This window comes from Fulmarus glacialis, unplaced genomic scaffold (genome assembly GCF_000690835.1).
Source record: "Fulmarus glacialis isolate BGI_N327 unplaced genomic scaffold, ASM69083v1 Scaffold8141, whole genome shotgun sequence".
Lineage (NCBI taxonomy): Eukaryota > Metazoa > Chordata > Aves > Procellariiformes > Procellariidae > Fulmarus > Fulmarus glacialis.
Genome location: NW_009194629.1, coordinates 17,285 through 32,866, shown reverse-complemented (window position 1 = coordinate 32,866; position 15,582 = coordinate 17,285). Strand labels below are relative to the sequence as shown.

Below are 15,582 nucleotides of genomic sequence, written 5' to 3'. Positions count from 1 at the left end.
AAATCCTTCCCTTGAAGGTTCTGCTGAATAGTGCTTATGACTTAGTGCTGCAGTTTTATGAAGATCAGTTTATGAAGCTCTGAAGTTCATACTGTAGGACTTGGTGGGGTTTCTTCAGTCTAAAAGAAAAAAGAACCCGGCACACTAAGCTATCAGAATGGAAACCTTGATGTTTTAAGTGTGATTAATAGTGAGAAAACTTACTATTTTATGGTATCTCTTAATGATCTACATGAAAGATGTTAGGGTAGTGTGGTTCCTTTCTCTGTTGGTTTGCTATAAATGCCATGGAGGAGGTTTTCTAAGCAGGGAAAAATGTCAAATTCCTAGGGAAGCTTGTGACTGTTTTAGCATACAAGCTTTTAAAAAATAATCTTGAAATATAGTTGGGAGAGTACGATAGGTAGGTGGGATGAATCCTTGTATAAAATAAATCATTCCCTGCATATCTTGTTTGTTTTGCAACCTTTTTATTTTGATGGGAGACTTCTTTTCTTTAATGTTTATATCCTTTGCTGCTGCTAGCTGGCTGACAGTTGCTTGCTTTACCTATTACTTCATAGTTTTCCCAGGTACTTGTTTTACTTGCATCTTGATGATAAATGTTACTTTTTAGTGAGATATAACTAACTAATGAAATCATAAAATATTTCTCTTCCTGGTACTTGAACAGTGTATGTGAAATGTCTTAAGTTTTCCTCTAATTCCTTAAATCAATAGCTGACAGAGTTTTTTTCCTATATGAATGTATGTGGAACCCTGTAGGTTGCATGATACTAGTTAATTTATTCTTTTTTTAATTTATTTATCTCTCTAGGATCATCTTTTCTTCCTGGGTCGTGACAGATTATTACCTGTTTGTGTTCAATGGGACGACAAATTCACTTTGTGGTTGACCCTCAGGGTTGGTGCTGCATGGGCCTGGTTATCTTTGTCTGGCTGTACAACACAATCTTCATTCCAAAAGTCATCCTTTTTCCTCACTATGAAGAGGGACATATTTCAGTTGTGGCAATTTTGTGTAAGTCAATTTAACTTAGCCCTTTTTTCTGCTAGTAAAAATAGTATCTTTGGGCGGTAGTTAACTGTCTATGAGAAAGGTCAGAAAATAAAGAATAGGTCAAGGATAAAGATGAAGGATAAGATAAAGGATAAGAATACTGGGATGCATCCTACATTTTTGTGTTCTGAGAAGTTGAGACACTTCATTCATGTCAAAGATGTTATGGTAAAACTTGTTTATGTGGAAATTGGGGAAAAGCATTGGTATTGCTTTCAGTTCCTGTAGCTGGAACTTGTTGACAGAATTTCAGGCCCACAACTCTTAGTGTTTGTCAGAATTTGGGATGGTAGTACTGATGGTTGACAAACTGAGTTTTGTTAGTTTTGTCATACATCCCTGGATGGGTCAGCTGATATGAATTATGCTAGTCGCTTTTGCTGGAGAGAAGAGGCTTGAACTATAACTGGAACCAAGTTTAAAGTGAAGATGGGCTATTGGGAATGTCCTTTCACATACAGGCTTTGAGGTGTAGAATGATGGGTGCTTATTTGATAAGACAGTGGAGGAACTTCTTAAATACAGTAGTAAGATCATAGTGGCATCCTGCTGGTGCTATGAAACAGTGTTCACTTCTACCCTTTCCTCTCCCTTTTTAACACAGGAGAGTACTTAATATTGTAGACTGTATAGGACCAAAAATATATCAGGAATTGAATGAGAAGGCTGAGTAATTTCCAACTCAGTGCTGGAGCATCTATATTTTTGGTGCAGTGTGTAGTAGATATTTTGTACATGTGAAAAAGACTTAACAAGTGCTTATTTATTTTTTCAGGTTATTACTTCTGCTCATTGTTTTGTATAGCGTCATTACTAAGAGCCTCAGTAGCTGATCCAGGAAAGCTACCTGAAAACCCAAAGATACCAATTACAGGTACATTAAGTTGTTTCTATATAATTAAATAAAAGTTATTTTAATGTCCTCAAAATAATTAGGAATCAATTTGATTTTGTGAGATTTGATGGAAACCATGAGCTGTCTCTGCTGAAGCATTGTTAATGAAATTAAGATCAGTATGTCACTGTTTTTAACTTGTAAATGTCTAGCACTTTCCCTTGTGCAGACTCAAAACTTCTTTCAAAAACTTGTATTCCATCAGAAGTTCGGGAACTTTGGCTAGGAAATTTTTCCATGGGAAGAATTTTTTTGCATTCTAGGCTTTCAAACGTACTGCATATACTTCTAACTTGGTAATATTTAATAAAAAATGTTTAGAGATGGTTAGTCATAATTCTACAGCTTTTTTCTAAGTAAATTTATAAGATGTTGAAAGTGGTGGTAGAAGGTACTCTTACGCTGGATTTTTTACACCTTTTTTTTTGGTGACTTATGTTTGTATGGGCTGTTAACAAAACAAATGTGACGCTAATTACATTGAGTTGCTATAGAGTTGCAACTTCATGTGAGAATTCCCTTCTGTCCTTGTGAATTTGTCCTATAATTCCTGTATGGTATCTGATGCTCCAGAAATTGGAGGAAATTTGAAACCTTAATAATTCTCCACAGAGAAAGCCAAAATTTTTATGAACTGTTTGATGCTATTAAGGTGCTTGTTTAATGCATAGAGCTTTTACATAGCAGTTTAGAATGGAGTAGGGCTATTAAACAGCATGAGCTTTGTCACCTTAACAGAAAATACTTTTTGAACGTAGAAAATGCATCAAATGCAGCGAGGGGTGAATATTTCAGCCTTGTCTTGCAACGTGGTGGGTGCCAGGAGTAACAGTTTGCTCTCTCTTCCTGATGTTAGTGAGAATCTAGGATGATGGGTTTGGAAACATGATCTGTTTAGCCTCAGCATTGATGTTACAATGTGCCCAAAGTAGGCAGCAGGTAGTAGGAGGGATGTATCTCCCTGGGATTCAGATGTGGAACATTGATGCAGAAAATCTCATGTCAGTGTTCTTTCTGCTCCTGGTAACTGAGCCTTTGATCCAGTAAAATGAAAGGTGGCTCAGACTTGGGTTCTGCAGTCAAAGTTCTTGCTGCAGGAAGAACAACGTGGATTCTGCAGCCTGAGCTGGCGAATGAAGACACTCAGTACAGTTACAGACAGTGACATTTATGACTGAGTGTTCATTTACCTGCAAATACCAGGACCAGTACAAATTCCCTTTGTGCACAAATGTTTCTTTCTCTTTTAAGGGATCCCTTTGAATAGCTCTCCAACCTCTTCATGCTCCATTCATTTCATACGTCAATGATACTTTATAGATACTTCTGAAGATGGAACACTTAGCCTTGGCTGTGACATTGATATTATGATTTGGTGCATGCTATATCAGGGGGTTTCTACTTTCTAAAGTGGCAGTTCAGTTCTCTGGTATTCTCTAGGTTGATAGGAAGATACATTTTTGCATGATATAAATTGTATTCAAAAATGAGGTTGGGGTGTTTCTGAACTCTGCTGGTAGCTACCCTATTAGGGAGTGACACCTTTGTGACACCGGATTTATGGGAACAGATTGTAAATCAGTTTCCATCTGGCATTATTCTAGTTTAATGATCTCAGATATTGGACTTCTTTACTTCCAGTGTCCAAATGTTATTTTGCAGGAAGAAAGACAAGATTAGAGCTACCTGCAGGTGGCTCAGAAGTGCTAAATTTATTTTGTTTACATAGGGAGAATGCTTTACCGTATAAAATTTCAGAATGCCCTACTGTAAAAACTAAGCTTTTTTTTTTTCCCCTGGGATTTAAGAAATTTCTCTGCATCAAAAAAGTTCTGTTTAGATAGAAACAACCAGTCAAAGTATTTAAGATTCTCAGTCATGCGCCTATTTTTCTTAAAGACAGAAAATATATGTGTTTGTGAATGGAAGTGTTATGGTGTTGGTGTGATTTATTTCCCATGTGAAGATGGACTTTCTGAATATATATTTGCATTCTCATTTTCAAAGGCTTCCTCTAATTTGGCTGGTGCAATTTGGGATAAATAATAGCTAAGCTGGGCAATAGTAGCTCCTGGTAGTTTCAGCTACTCAGTAGCTCCGGAGATCAGAGCTTAAAGAATTTCATATTGGGCATCCAAAAAATAGTGTGTATTTTTAAATACAAGCCTATCCTCTCTCTGTTCTTTGGTTGCCTTATGTGTAAAATTGCATGTTGTGAGATGCATGTCTTAAAATGCTTTGAGATGGAAGATGCTCCTGAAGTGTTCATTGTGTATTTTATTTTGGTTAACTAGCTTTGACAAATTCAAGTAGCAGTATTTCCTTAGGAGGTTTTGGAATGGCAGGGAGATTGCACGATGGTTCTGTCTAGCAGATATGTTTTTTCACAGTAGATGTGTAAGAAAATAATTGAATTATGGTCTTCCTTGTTTGAGTGACAGTTTTTGTGCTGTAATTATGACTCTCTAGAAATATATAGGAGGAGAGAGGATTTTGGAGAAGAAAACTGGCACAGAGTGGCAGTAATATTTTCCAGTTTAATTAAAGTGACAGTGGAAAAAAAGTTTTCTATATGCTGCTTACCCTTCTCAGATCACAGTAAGATTTTTTTTTTTGTCTTTGAATCACTAGCATATAGATTTATCATGAGCATGGTGTACAGAGTTTACATCTCTCTAAAGTGTCTTTACATTTTCACCTAGAACGAGAGTATTGGGAATTATGTAACAAATGCAATATGATGAGACCAAAGCGTTCACACCATTGCAGTCGTTGTGGTCATTGTGTGAGGAGGATGGATCACCACTGTCCATGGTAAGACCAGGACATTTGTTCTAACAATCTGCGGTTGTTTTAGTGAATAATTTCAAAGTTCATGGTCTTGACTATTGCACGTTTGTCTTATTTCCTCCCCAGTAGTGCTTAATCATTTAGGCATTTAGAGCAGGGAAAGAACATCTTTGAGACTTTCTTATGTCTACAAGTAAAACTGACCGTAAGAACTGTTGCAGTGTAACATTTTGTCATTGTCAAATTCTTACATGCCATGTAGTTTCTGCAAATTCACATATTTTGTTTAAAGAATTGGAATTTTTACTCCTAAAACTGATCTCAAAATAATTCATTTGTACATTGCAGATTTATTTCATTTGTTGCAATTTAGTTTCTGATGCTGGAAAAAGTATTTTTTGTAGGAAATTAAACAATATTTATATTTCTTGGATTGAAATAAAAGGCCGTAATTTCAACATAAGAGGGGATGCTCTTTATAATAATAAAAATAGATCACGGTTTCAGACAGTTTTTGGGTTTTAGTTTACTGAATGGCTGTGCTGAGTAGAAAATGTTACTGACTCCTACCATGCCCCACTTGTCATAGCCTCTCTGGTTTTCTAGTGAAATTGCTTATTTCAGTGTTTTCTAACTAGTTTCAGTCAAAACGGACTAATCTGGCTAAAATTCTCTATTTAAACTGATTTTTTGTAGCTTAAAATGGAAATAAACATTTTTGTCGGTAGTTCTGAGGTATCATTTCCAGCAAGACAGCAATGATGAACTGCAGAGGAGAGAATTGACATCAGGATCCTCCTATGTTGATTTAGCCATTTTTCAAAGTACCCTTTTTGTCAATTGCTACTTCAGAAAATAGTGCCAGTATGGTGGTTTTGTCATTATGGCTTAGCTTGGTACTGATGTCTGTGGCAATGCTCGTATGAAATTGCACCCCGACCACATTTTTTGCATCGATGTGACTTCTGTGAAGCAGACTAAATCTAAATTTCAAAGATTTTGAATCTTGTACTTAGTGTTTCTAGAATCATTGTGATTCCTTTACTACTTTATGCTGGAGTATGCAGAAAGAGTTTCTGAATAGAGATGCCTGTTCTGTCTTCTGTGTCGTAGGCTTCTTCCTAAGTCGTGCTTATTTGTCATTGGGGTACCCTGTGATCACATTTATTTCAAACCATTCATTTGCATTTCCAGTTTTTGGACTCTAATGGTTCACAACCAGTAAAATGTGTTGAGTAGCAGAAGATAATACATATTACTGTGAAATTTTGCAGGCTTCTAAAAAATACTTTTTTTTAACTTGGGTATTACTTAAGATTGTAGGAGTGTCTTTGCTATATGAAGATATGGAGAAATATGTTTCCTGTTCTAAGCAGTGATCTCAGTAATGCAACCTACAGTTTAAGTGGCAGTATAAGAAATTGCAGTCTTTCTGTATTAGTGAAGAAATCTGTTGTCTAAGTAAAATTTCTTATGGATATGTTATGTTTTGGGTTTTTGGAAAGTTAATGTTTTTGAAAGATAACTAAATGTGAGTGCCTTTGCTTCTAGTTTCAGTAGTTTTACAGTAGCTTCACTCTTTACAGTAACTGCCATCTCTATCTAACATAGAGACCATCACTTTGATTAAGAATGGAGTGATTAGTCAGTAGTTCTTATGTTTGCTACACAAATGGTCATAACTTCTCTTATTCACGGTATCATAACTGCAGTGCTGAAATCTTTATATTTCTGTCTTTATATATAAACTCTGTTTCTCTGCAGGATTAATAATTGTGTTGGTGAAGACAATCATTGGCTGTTTTTACAGCTGTGTTTCTACACTCAGATCCTTAGTTCCTATACACTGATACTTGATTTCTGCCATTACTACTACTTTTTGCCTCTGAAAAAAGAAAGCTGGGTAAGAATCTGTTTTTTCTACAAAGTGAATAAATAGCTAGTACTGCAGTATGTTTATTTTGGTATCTAGTTACTACACGTTTCTGCTGGCTCAGTTGTTGACAATGAAGAGAGTTCATCTAGATGTATGTTATCAAGTGAGCAAACTGATTCATGGTAAGTAACAAAATAGCATTCTGAAAGGGTATATGATTTCTATGTGTTAAAAATACAACATTAGTTTTCTTAGAAATCTGGGAAGGAGGACAGAACCAGTTAGGTTCCTTTAAAAATTAGTGAATACTGGGAAGAAGCAAGGTAACCACTTTAGGTGCATTCAAATTTCTTTTTACTTTCTCCAAAGTAAATTTATGCAGAGTATATGTCTATCCTAAGTCCCTATTTAAAAATGCTGATATTGCCAGAAAAATGAGACGAAATGTATGATCATTCTGAAAGGAGAAAAATGTACATTGGTTTTCAAGCAATGTTTTGTGTTGCTGTGAAAAGGTCACGCGGGAGAATTAAGTTCGTTTTGTTTTACTTGGACTCTATGCCATAATCATATTTCAGCATCTTGTCATCAGCAAAACGCAGTTGAACACACAAAGAAAATGGACTTACATATTGGAATAGAGTAAAAAATTATGGAATTTCTTCCATTATGGAATTGAAGTTGTAAAGTTTCTGTGTCTGGTGCTCATTTATGTCTATTATCTGCAATGTTCAGAATATTCAAGAGGTTGGCTTGAAAGTTGCTGAATGCAAAGCTGATACTCTTTCTGTCGAAGAAAATTTTATGAGATCTTGCTCATAAAGAAACATAAAAACTTCTACCCAAAATCTGAAATGGACGTTGTATTTGTATTGGACTATAGCAAATACAAGCGCATTAAAGAGAAAAACCTAGAAAACAAGTTTAAAACATATTCAAAATTAGATAACATTCCAGATGTCCTAAACGAAGAGACTAAGACCATCCCAGAAATTGGTAGTGTACTCTAAATTTTGTTGAGATTTTTTCCGAGTGCTGAAGCGCTGCAAATTTTTTTATTCCGTGTTGATGTGACACCCCAGCACACTCTCTGCTGGTGACATCACACCCATCTTTCAAGGCTGCTGGAGACTGGCCTTTGGTTAGTCCCATTTTCCATTTTGTTGAACAGCTTAAGTTTGTTATACTATTTTGTATCTAAATGGTATAAAATAAGAGTATTAAACTTCCTGAAAAGTTCTACTTCTGGAAGAGAATGGAGCATAGCCTTCCAAGCTTCTTATTTGCTCCCATATCAGTCTGCAATGGTTGTGATGTTCCCTAGAAGATGTATGTGAAGATGATGTGTCAAAGGAGAGCTGAAAATGTAGGAAGACTGTACTCCTTGGATCAACCAGAACTGATAAAAGTGTTATATTCAAGTTGATAGATACCAACTTTTTGTTATATGGAATGTACCAAAGTTGAGGATTTTTGCAAATCTCTCTTAAAATAACTTCTATTCTAAAGGTATTTCATTGTTTAATTTTTTCATCTATATTAATATTTCCACTTAAATGGTTTAAGGGACTCTAGAAATATGGAAAAGAGAAGAATTTGCTGTCTGCTTGGAGCATCTTTCCATAGACACTGCCCTGTAAACTGAGACAGACCTGTAAAATGTGTCTCTTAAAATGGAGTACTCACATTTTTCATGTTGCTTCCAGTTTGTTGCAGATGGGCTTTTCATATTCACCTTATTTTACAGGCATTGTGAGATGTGAGGGAGCTATTTTGACTTCTTGCAGCTGCATTCAAGTTAAAAGGGATATGAAATTGCAGTCTTTCTATATTAGTGAAGAAATCTGTTGTCTAAGTAAAATTTCTTACGGATATGTTACGTTTTGGGTTTTTGGAAAGTTAATGTTTTTGAAAAGTAACTACATATAAATGCCTTTGCTTCTAGTTTCAGTAGCTTTGTAAACTTCTTTTTAATTTATAAACTAAGTTAACCTACTACATTTCTGGACAGAGTAATCTTATACTTTCTGTGTTCTGAAGGCTTCCCGTGCACAGGGTTTGCAGGTTTCAAGCGCAAAGGTTTCTCAGTGATACTGATCTCAATACTGCATCGGGTACAGCAGTGCTTCTAGAAGGACTGTTATTTTCCAGAGACAAAATCTTTGTATGAAATTGGCGGTGCTTCTCTAATAGTGTAATTTCCTGGTAGAATATTTCCTTTTTATTGTGAGAGTCCCATGAATGCTCTAACTTACTTTAGGTCATTACACTGTGTTTAGATAAGGAACCCAAGTTCTGTTTGTTAGCCTTGCTTTTTAAAAGCAGGATGAAAGGGAACCAAATTATTTGCTTTGGAGATGGTCTGTGCAAGAGAGGAAAAGGGAAATGTTTACTTCAGACGGTTTACAACCTCTAAAGAGGTAATAATAAATAGTTATTAATAATAAGAGTTTAAAAACTTTGTTCTTGATGGTTTAACTGGGTTAATTTCAAGTCTTTTGGAGAGAGGCCTACTTTTAATATCTACCCTTTAGAAGATGTGACGGGTTAGGAGGCAGAATACAATATGCAATAATTATTTAATGTAGTTGCTTGAAGTGTGGATCAGGTTTCCATGTTTGGCTGCCATTTACCCAGAGCCATGGAAAAAACGGAGTACTTTGTTCTGTTTAGTTTTGCTTTGTTTTAGCAGTGGGTTTTTTGGCTTTATCAATTTGCACATGTGGACACTTCGAATGACACTCTTCCTTTTGAAAAACTGGATCTGTATAACAGGATACAACATTCTGTGCACCGGAGAGATAAATATGTTTACACCATATAGAAAAACTTAGTAGACACAGCAGGTCTGGTTCAGACATTTGTTAAGTCTAGTATTACACTGAATAGTATTTGGCTTTCTCAGTTTTTCAGCTGCAGGATTGGGGGACATACACTGAAGTACAGAAAATTAAGAATAATTTGTTTGAGTGACTAGTCAATATATCTGCCTGGAAGATGACATCAGAGCCCCATTAAGCTGATCTTTTAAAGTGTTGCTAAGGATATGATGCTGTATAACTTTGTGCCACAGAATAATTTGTCAGCATTATGTAATTGTGACATCAAATAAACAGGACCAGTGAGAAGATTTGCTTACTATTAGTTAAGTCTTTAGGCAAGCATCCTGCAAGATTCTTTTAGGCTTTGTATATCAATTAAAGCTGAAGTACCACAGCATTCCAGAGACTGCAGTACCTTCTACCTTTCATGGAAGCACTATTCTTTGTCGAAATTTTGGCTGTAACCAAGAGCTTACATTTTCTGAATTGACAGGGGCTAGGGTTCAGCACAGATTCAAAAAACTGGGTAATTTTTTCTAAACAGCCATCTGGAATTAGCTTACTTCCTGCTCATTAAAAATACTTGTGAATTTTTTGGCGGTGTGCCTTCATTTTAATTTTTATTCTTTGGACATAAAATAGTATGTAACACAGAAGCTGTAGAAATAAAATGCTTTTAATGCTCCTGTGAAACAATAATTTTATCACAGTACTGATTAATGCATTATGAAAATATGATCACTGTATGCATGTTAGTATTTCCTTCTGAATGAAAACTTGTATTTTTATTTTTAAAGGGTTAAGTAAGAAAAACCCAAACATTTTTAATTAAGTATACTAAGGTAAGCGTGGTAGCTTTAAAGCTGATGGAGGAAGCCATTTCAATAGAGGTATAATCTTTCAGCTCCCGTCTTACAGCAGAAAATTCCTCATAGTATTCTTGACTGTTGCAATTGATACACTGTCAGAAAAGAGGCTATTGTGCCTGTTCGTCCAGCAGGAGGAGTACAATTACTGCTAGAAATGAAGGAAATGTTAATTAAATTGTCTATGTGAGATCCTAGCAGAAGAAAAATATATAATTCAAATAAAACAGCATATGAGTTCCTCTGCTAGCTTTGGTGATTTTCAGAGGCTAAGACTGGAATGTTCTTAATTTTGCATCTTCATTAAAAAACATCAAGGTCGGAAGTCTGCATCATTTAGGAACTATTCAATCTTGTGGATAGTGAGATGAGAAGAATAAATACTAGTCTTCTCATGACTACATAGTTGCTCTCTACATGGCTGTGCTGGCACAGATTCTAGACACAGCTGGTCAAGTAGAAGCAAAAATAAATGCTTTGGCAGTATATTTTACCTGATTCATAGAAGGCTTTTAATCTTTTCAGCAAAAGTTGTTTTGCTGATACATTCTGTTTGCTAGAAATGTTGCTAGAATTATTGTCAAAGCAAAAAACATATAAAAACCTAAACCCCTTTGCTCTGGTTTATTTTTATTTTGTTCCCAGTTCTGCAGTTATCCATTGTATATTATGAAAATATTGTTACTTAGCTGATTTTTAAAGTGTTCTGAGCTCTGTTGGTAGAGGCAGGAGGAAACATAATGGAGGAAGCATTGTGGCAGTATCAGCCTGCTCTGTCTGGGACTCAGCTTTCCCAATTCAAATAAAAGGTGTTGGGAAATACTCATTAGACTTGTGAGAAGATTATTTACAGTAATATTTGTTTCAATATTACATATTAGCTAATATTAATTAAAATCTGGAAATATGTATCATCCAAAGTCCATTTATATTGTAAAGAGAATCTAAAGGAAACCTTTTCTCTTGGGGTCATGAAATGACCTACAGGATGTGAGAGTTTTTAAAAAAATGAAAATGCATCACAATTTTCCTTCTCAGTGTTCTGCAAAACCAACCTAACCCTGCTCTCCTCCTGTATAATTATAAGGACGGTATATGAATATTGAATTAAGTTTAGAAAGTAAATACATTGTCTCTAGAGAAAAGATAGGAATGACTGAGAGGATAACATTTTGTTAAAACTTAATGTATTGATAGTGTCATTTTAATGTGAAGATTGTGTGGCCTTTTCTTAAAATCTGTTCTAGTCTGAAATTATTTCAGAATAATCACTTTGGATTGAACTCTGTGTAGACAGTCGATTTTGGAATCAGAGTGCTATTCCCATTTTTACTCTAAACCAAATCATCCAGTCATGAATCAGACTGGAAAATTACTCACTTAGTAGCCCTGAAATAGTCCTGTATAAAAAAGTGCTTTACATAAACATCAGTTGTTATTAATAATAAATATCTTTACAAAAGGGCCTATTAGAATGCAGCTCGTGTTCTGTGAATTAATTTTCTTTTTCTTTTTCTTAACATGAGTGAATTTTCTCCCTTGTACCTCTCCTTCCTCTTTCTTCCTGCAAAACCTGCAGTCTGTACTTTTTTGTTTTGCTTTTTTGAATCCGATAGCCTGGCTTTGTTCTATATTCTACACTGTTTTTATGACAGCCGAGTTGATAGACTGACCTCATCACCAAACTGGGACAGACATTGCGGCCATTTGCAACTGAGAATAGTCAAGCAGGTTAGTGTGTGTTACATGAGATATCCCTTCTCCAAGAGAAAGGTCAAGTGTCTTAATATATTTTGTTAGTATATTAATTTCTGTGTATATCATATTTCAGTAAAGAATCAAGATTGCATAAATTAATCTTACATCGTAAAGGAAAATTTATGAAGGTTGTTTTTCACTTTGTCTCTCCTCAAAGCTCTGCCCTCTGTGCAGTGTGTGCTGTTTTTAAAGGAATACTTTAAACCCTTGGAAATAATAACCCAATACCGCAAATGGCAGGGAGCCGCTAAATGTTTTCATGCTTTTTTTGTGTTGTTAGGAGGGTAAAAAGAAAGTTTAATTTGGAAGCAGTGGTTATATCATTGATTATGATCTTGAGCTGGACCCACCATTGTTTTTGACCTCTCTCCTGTATGATACCATAAAGCTGTAATAGCTATTTTTCTAGTCAATGGTGGCATTCATTGTAGGGATGATCCATAACAGTTAATGCTCACAAATGAGGACATGGCATGTGTTCTGCCATGGAGTTGAGGAAGTCTCATGTGAATCTGTCACGGAGACTGGCTTTCTGTGGAATGTTCTGGTATTGCCTGTTAAGATAAAGATGCCAGATCTCATGGCTTGTAATCCATTCCTCAACAAAATCCTACAGACCTACACTTTGTTTCTTATTTTGTGGCGAGTTTCTGTTGTACACATTTCTATCCATCTTTCTAAGTAGCCAAGAATCCTTGCACTTTGACTGGATGGATAGAAGTAGTGGCTCAAGGGAACTGAAAAACCTTTAGAACAAGCAACAGCCCGGGAGGAGGGCACGTCTGAGCTGTGTAGGAAATGCTAAGTAGAAAGACAACAGCAGCAACCCTTGTGTACTGAAGTTTTGACAGAGCAGTTAGGCTGTGATGTTGACAAAAAGGAGAGGAGAAACGGACTACCTGAAGGGCAGCTGTCACATTGTTAAAACTGTACATTTAACGTCTGTGCGAAGGCAACATATGTCAGCTGGCCCAACATGGAAAAAAGCTGCTGTGGGACAAAACTCTATTGTGCTGTGAGAGAGAGTTCATGCGTTGGTCATGATAGCTTACGTGTGCTTATGCTGTGTGGCTCAGTCTGTAGTTCTTCCTCTTAGCACAGATAGTGTGATTTTGGAGGTTGGGGGGGCAGGCTGTCTGATGCACTCACACTGCACTGATGAGTCCTAAATGGTGTTTGAACAAGAGGATCTGTTCAAAATATATTGAAAGAGGGATTGATTAATTATTGACTAGTCTTGGGGGTTGATTCGTTACAGTTTTGATTAGTTTTCTTAGCTGGGAAAAATGGTTTTGTCAGTTCTGAGAAGGAATAATAAAAACAAATTGGGTTGAGCTTTTATGTAAAGCAGCAACATCCTAAATGTGTAATAATTATTATTACTGTGATTTAAGTGGATTTTTTAAAGTGGTCTTTTTTTTTCTATTTTCATGGAGTCACATGTTTCTATTTCAATGTAGAATTGTGAAAGTAGCTCTGTTATTAAGGTCTGATTACCAAAAGACTCTATTCCTGCATATACTTTGGTTTTCTACAGAAAAATGCTATTCTGTCCATACACCTTGCTAGGTGAGTGCCCAGTATTGATTTCTAGGTCATCATTGCCTCAGAGACTTTGATTCCCCTAGGTTTGTGTAATGGCTGGAAAAAAACATGGGTGATGTCACCTGTTCTCACTAGTTATTCAGCAACCCCCAGTCTTTTGTGGTAGATGCTTTCGTCTTTTAGGGAGGAAGGAAAGAAGAAAAGACAGAGTAGTATTCCTTGGTCTTCACTTCAGTATGAAAGGTCTTTCCTTTTCTGTACCTCTAGTTTTAACATGGGTGAAGACCCAAATGCAAAATGCAGCGTGCCTTCTTTATGCTAGGATTTTCCGTTGTCATGTGTTGGGTGATGTCTCTATTACCTGCTGAAGATGATGCTCAAGAGAAGGAACTCTTCAACCTAGAGTGCTGGGAGGATGCTAAGAGCTTTGTTATAAACTTTTTTCTAATGGGGGAGTGTGATGCTAGATCCAGAATGTTGGCACTCTTCTTTTACATTTCACTGTTTTCTGTCGAGTTTGAATACATTAAAACATTTCTGATATAATAAAACAACATACCTATGAAGATACGAAGAGAAAGTATTTTACAGCTAGTAGAACTTGTGTCTTGCTTTTCTGTAAAGCTTTGGTGGACTGGTGGAAAGGGGAATAAAGATTAGTATGAATGCTTTCATTTTGAGTTGACTTAACTTTGAATTAACTCGTTAACTGAGTAAGAAGAGTTTTAGAAAAAAAAAAAAAGGAAATGAAGCATATATTTTCTACAGCAGCAAGAAAAGCCAATACTAACAAGAGCTAGCTTACCAGTTCAGAAAAGACTGGTGGGGTTTGCTTTTTCTTTTAGCTGATTAACTAGTGATTTCTACTTGTTCATTAAATACTGACTTTCTTCACAGCTTTAGTAGCCAGTATAAACTTTTTTCCTGGGTTTATATTTTGAACTTTCGTTGAAATAATTAAAATCTAAAATTAGATTTTTTTACTAAATATAATTTGCTTTAACTATTCTCTGTTTAATTAAAACCCAGTATTCCTGAATCTAAGAATTCTTCTTCCTTAAATCCTACTGGTTGAACGTAAAGAAGGAAAGTTCAAAAGCAGTGGGTTTGTTTTTTTTTTCATTCAGTTCACTTTTATGTTCTGGGTTGTAATTTAAAGTTTACTTGAAAGGTTTTAATAGTTTCCTGCTGTGATCTGGCTTTTCTAAGCAGAAAAACAGATGTGTACATTCAAAAGGCAGCCTTGAGAACATAATAGTAACTTATAAATAAGAGAATGGGTGCATTAACTCATTATCCAAGGGTAAGATGGGGTGTGAACTTGCAGTACATCTACAGTAACTGCCATGTACAAATATTTTCCTGTGCTAAAAGTAAGGTGGTTTATCCTTTGAAAAAGATGTATAAAACTCTCTTACACTTTTCATATTTTCTGCTGGGTAAGAGCTTTCCAGAGCAGCTGATACAGTAAATTGATGTTCTCCTGTACCCTGAGGCAACTTGGTTGTGCACCCATATCCGAAGTTATAATAATCCACTTAAGGCCAAAATTTAAAAGAAAGTTTATGTTCAATAATAGACAGCATTACAGTGAGACCAATGCAATACAGATACTTGGATTTTGTAGGTACCATCTTCAAGAGTCAAGCTAGGAATGTTGTTATTTTTATTACAAAAGAAGTGATGTTAAAATGAAATTTGCTGTGGCTGGGAGCCGAGATACAGGAGTCTTATAAATCAGACTGTTTAACAGAATGGTTTTCTTATGTTTTGGAGCTTGTGTGTAGCAATCTGGCACAGTGTGACATGGAAGATTCAGGAATAACCCATTTGAGCTCGATCTATTCCCAAACATTAACTACCTGAATGAGGCTTTTTAACAGTCTGGCAAAAAAACCCCATCTGTTTACATGTATAAATAAAAGATTATTGGTTTATAATTTTAGCACGTAAATGTATCAATGATTTGC

At 35.7% G+C, this 15,582-nt stretch overlaps 1 protein-coding gene across 1 annotated transcript in view; it reads left to right on the top strand.

Moving 5' to 3' along the window:
* The first annotated feature begins 817 nt into the window (after positions 1-817).
* The window catches only part of ZDHHC21 (zinc finger, DHHC-type containing 21), a 30,077-nt gene continuing 15,312 nt past the window's right edge, over positions 818-15,582 (top strand). Inside the window, exons 1-4 of the mRNA XM_009587822.1 lie at positions 818-1,021; positions 1,836-1,934; positions 4,658-4,769; positions 6,510-6,648. Of these exons, the coding sequence (XP_009586117.1) occupies positions 868-1,021; positions 1,836-1,934; positions 4,658-4,769; positions 6,510-6,648 (504 nt within the window). The 5' untranslated portion in view covers positions 818-867. The remainder of the gene's footprint in view (positions 1,022-1,835; positions 1,935-4,657; positions 4,770-6,509; positions 6,649-15,582) is intronic.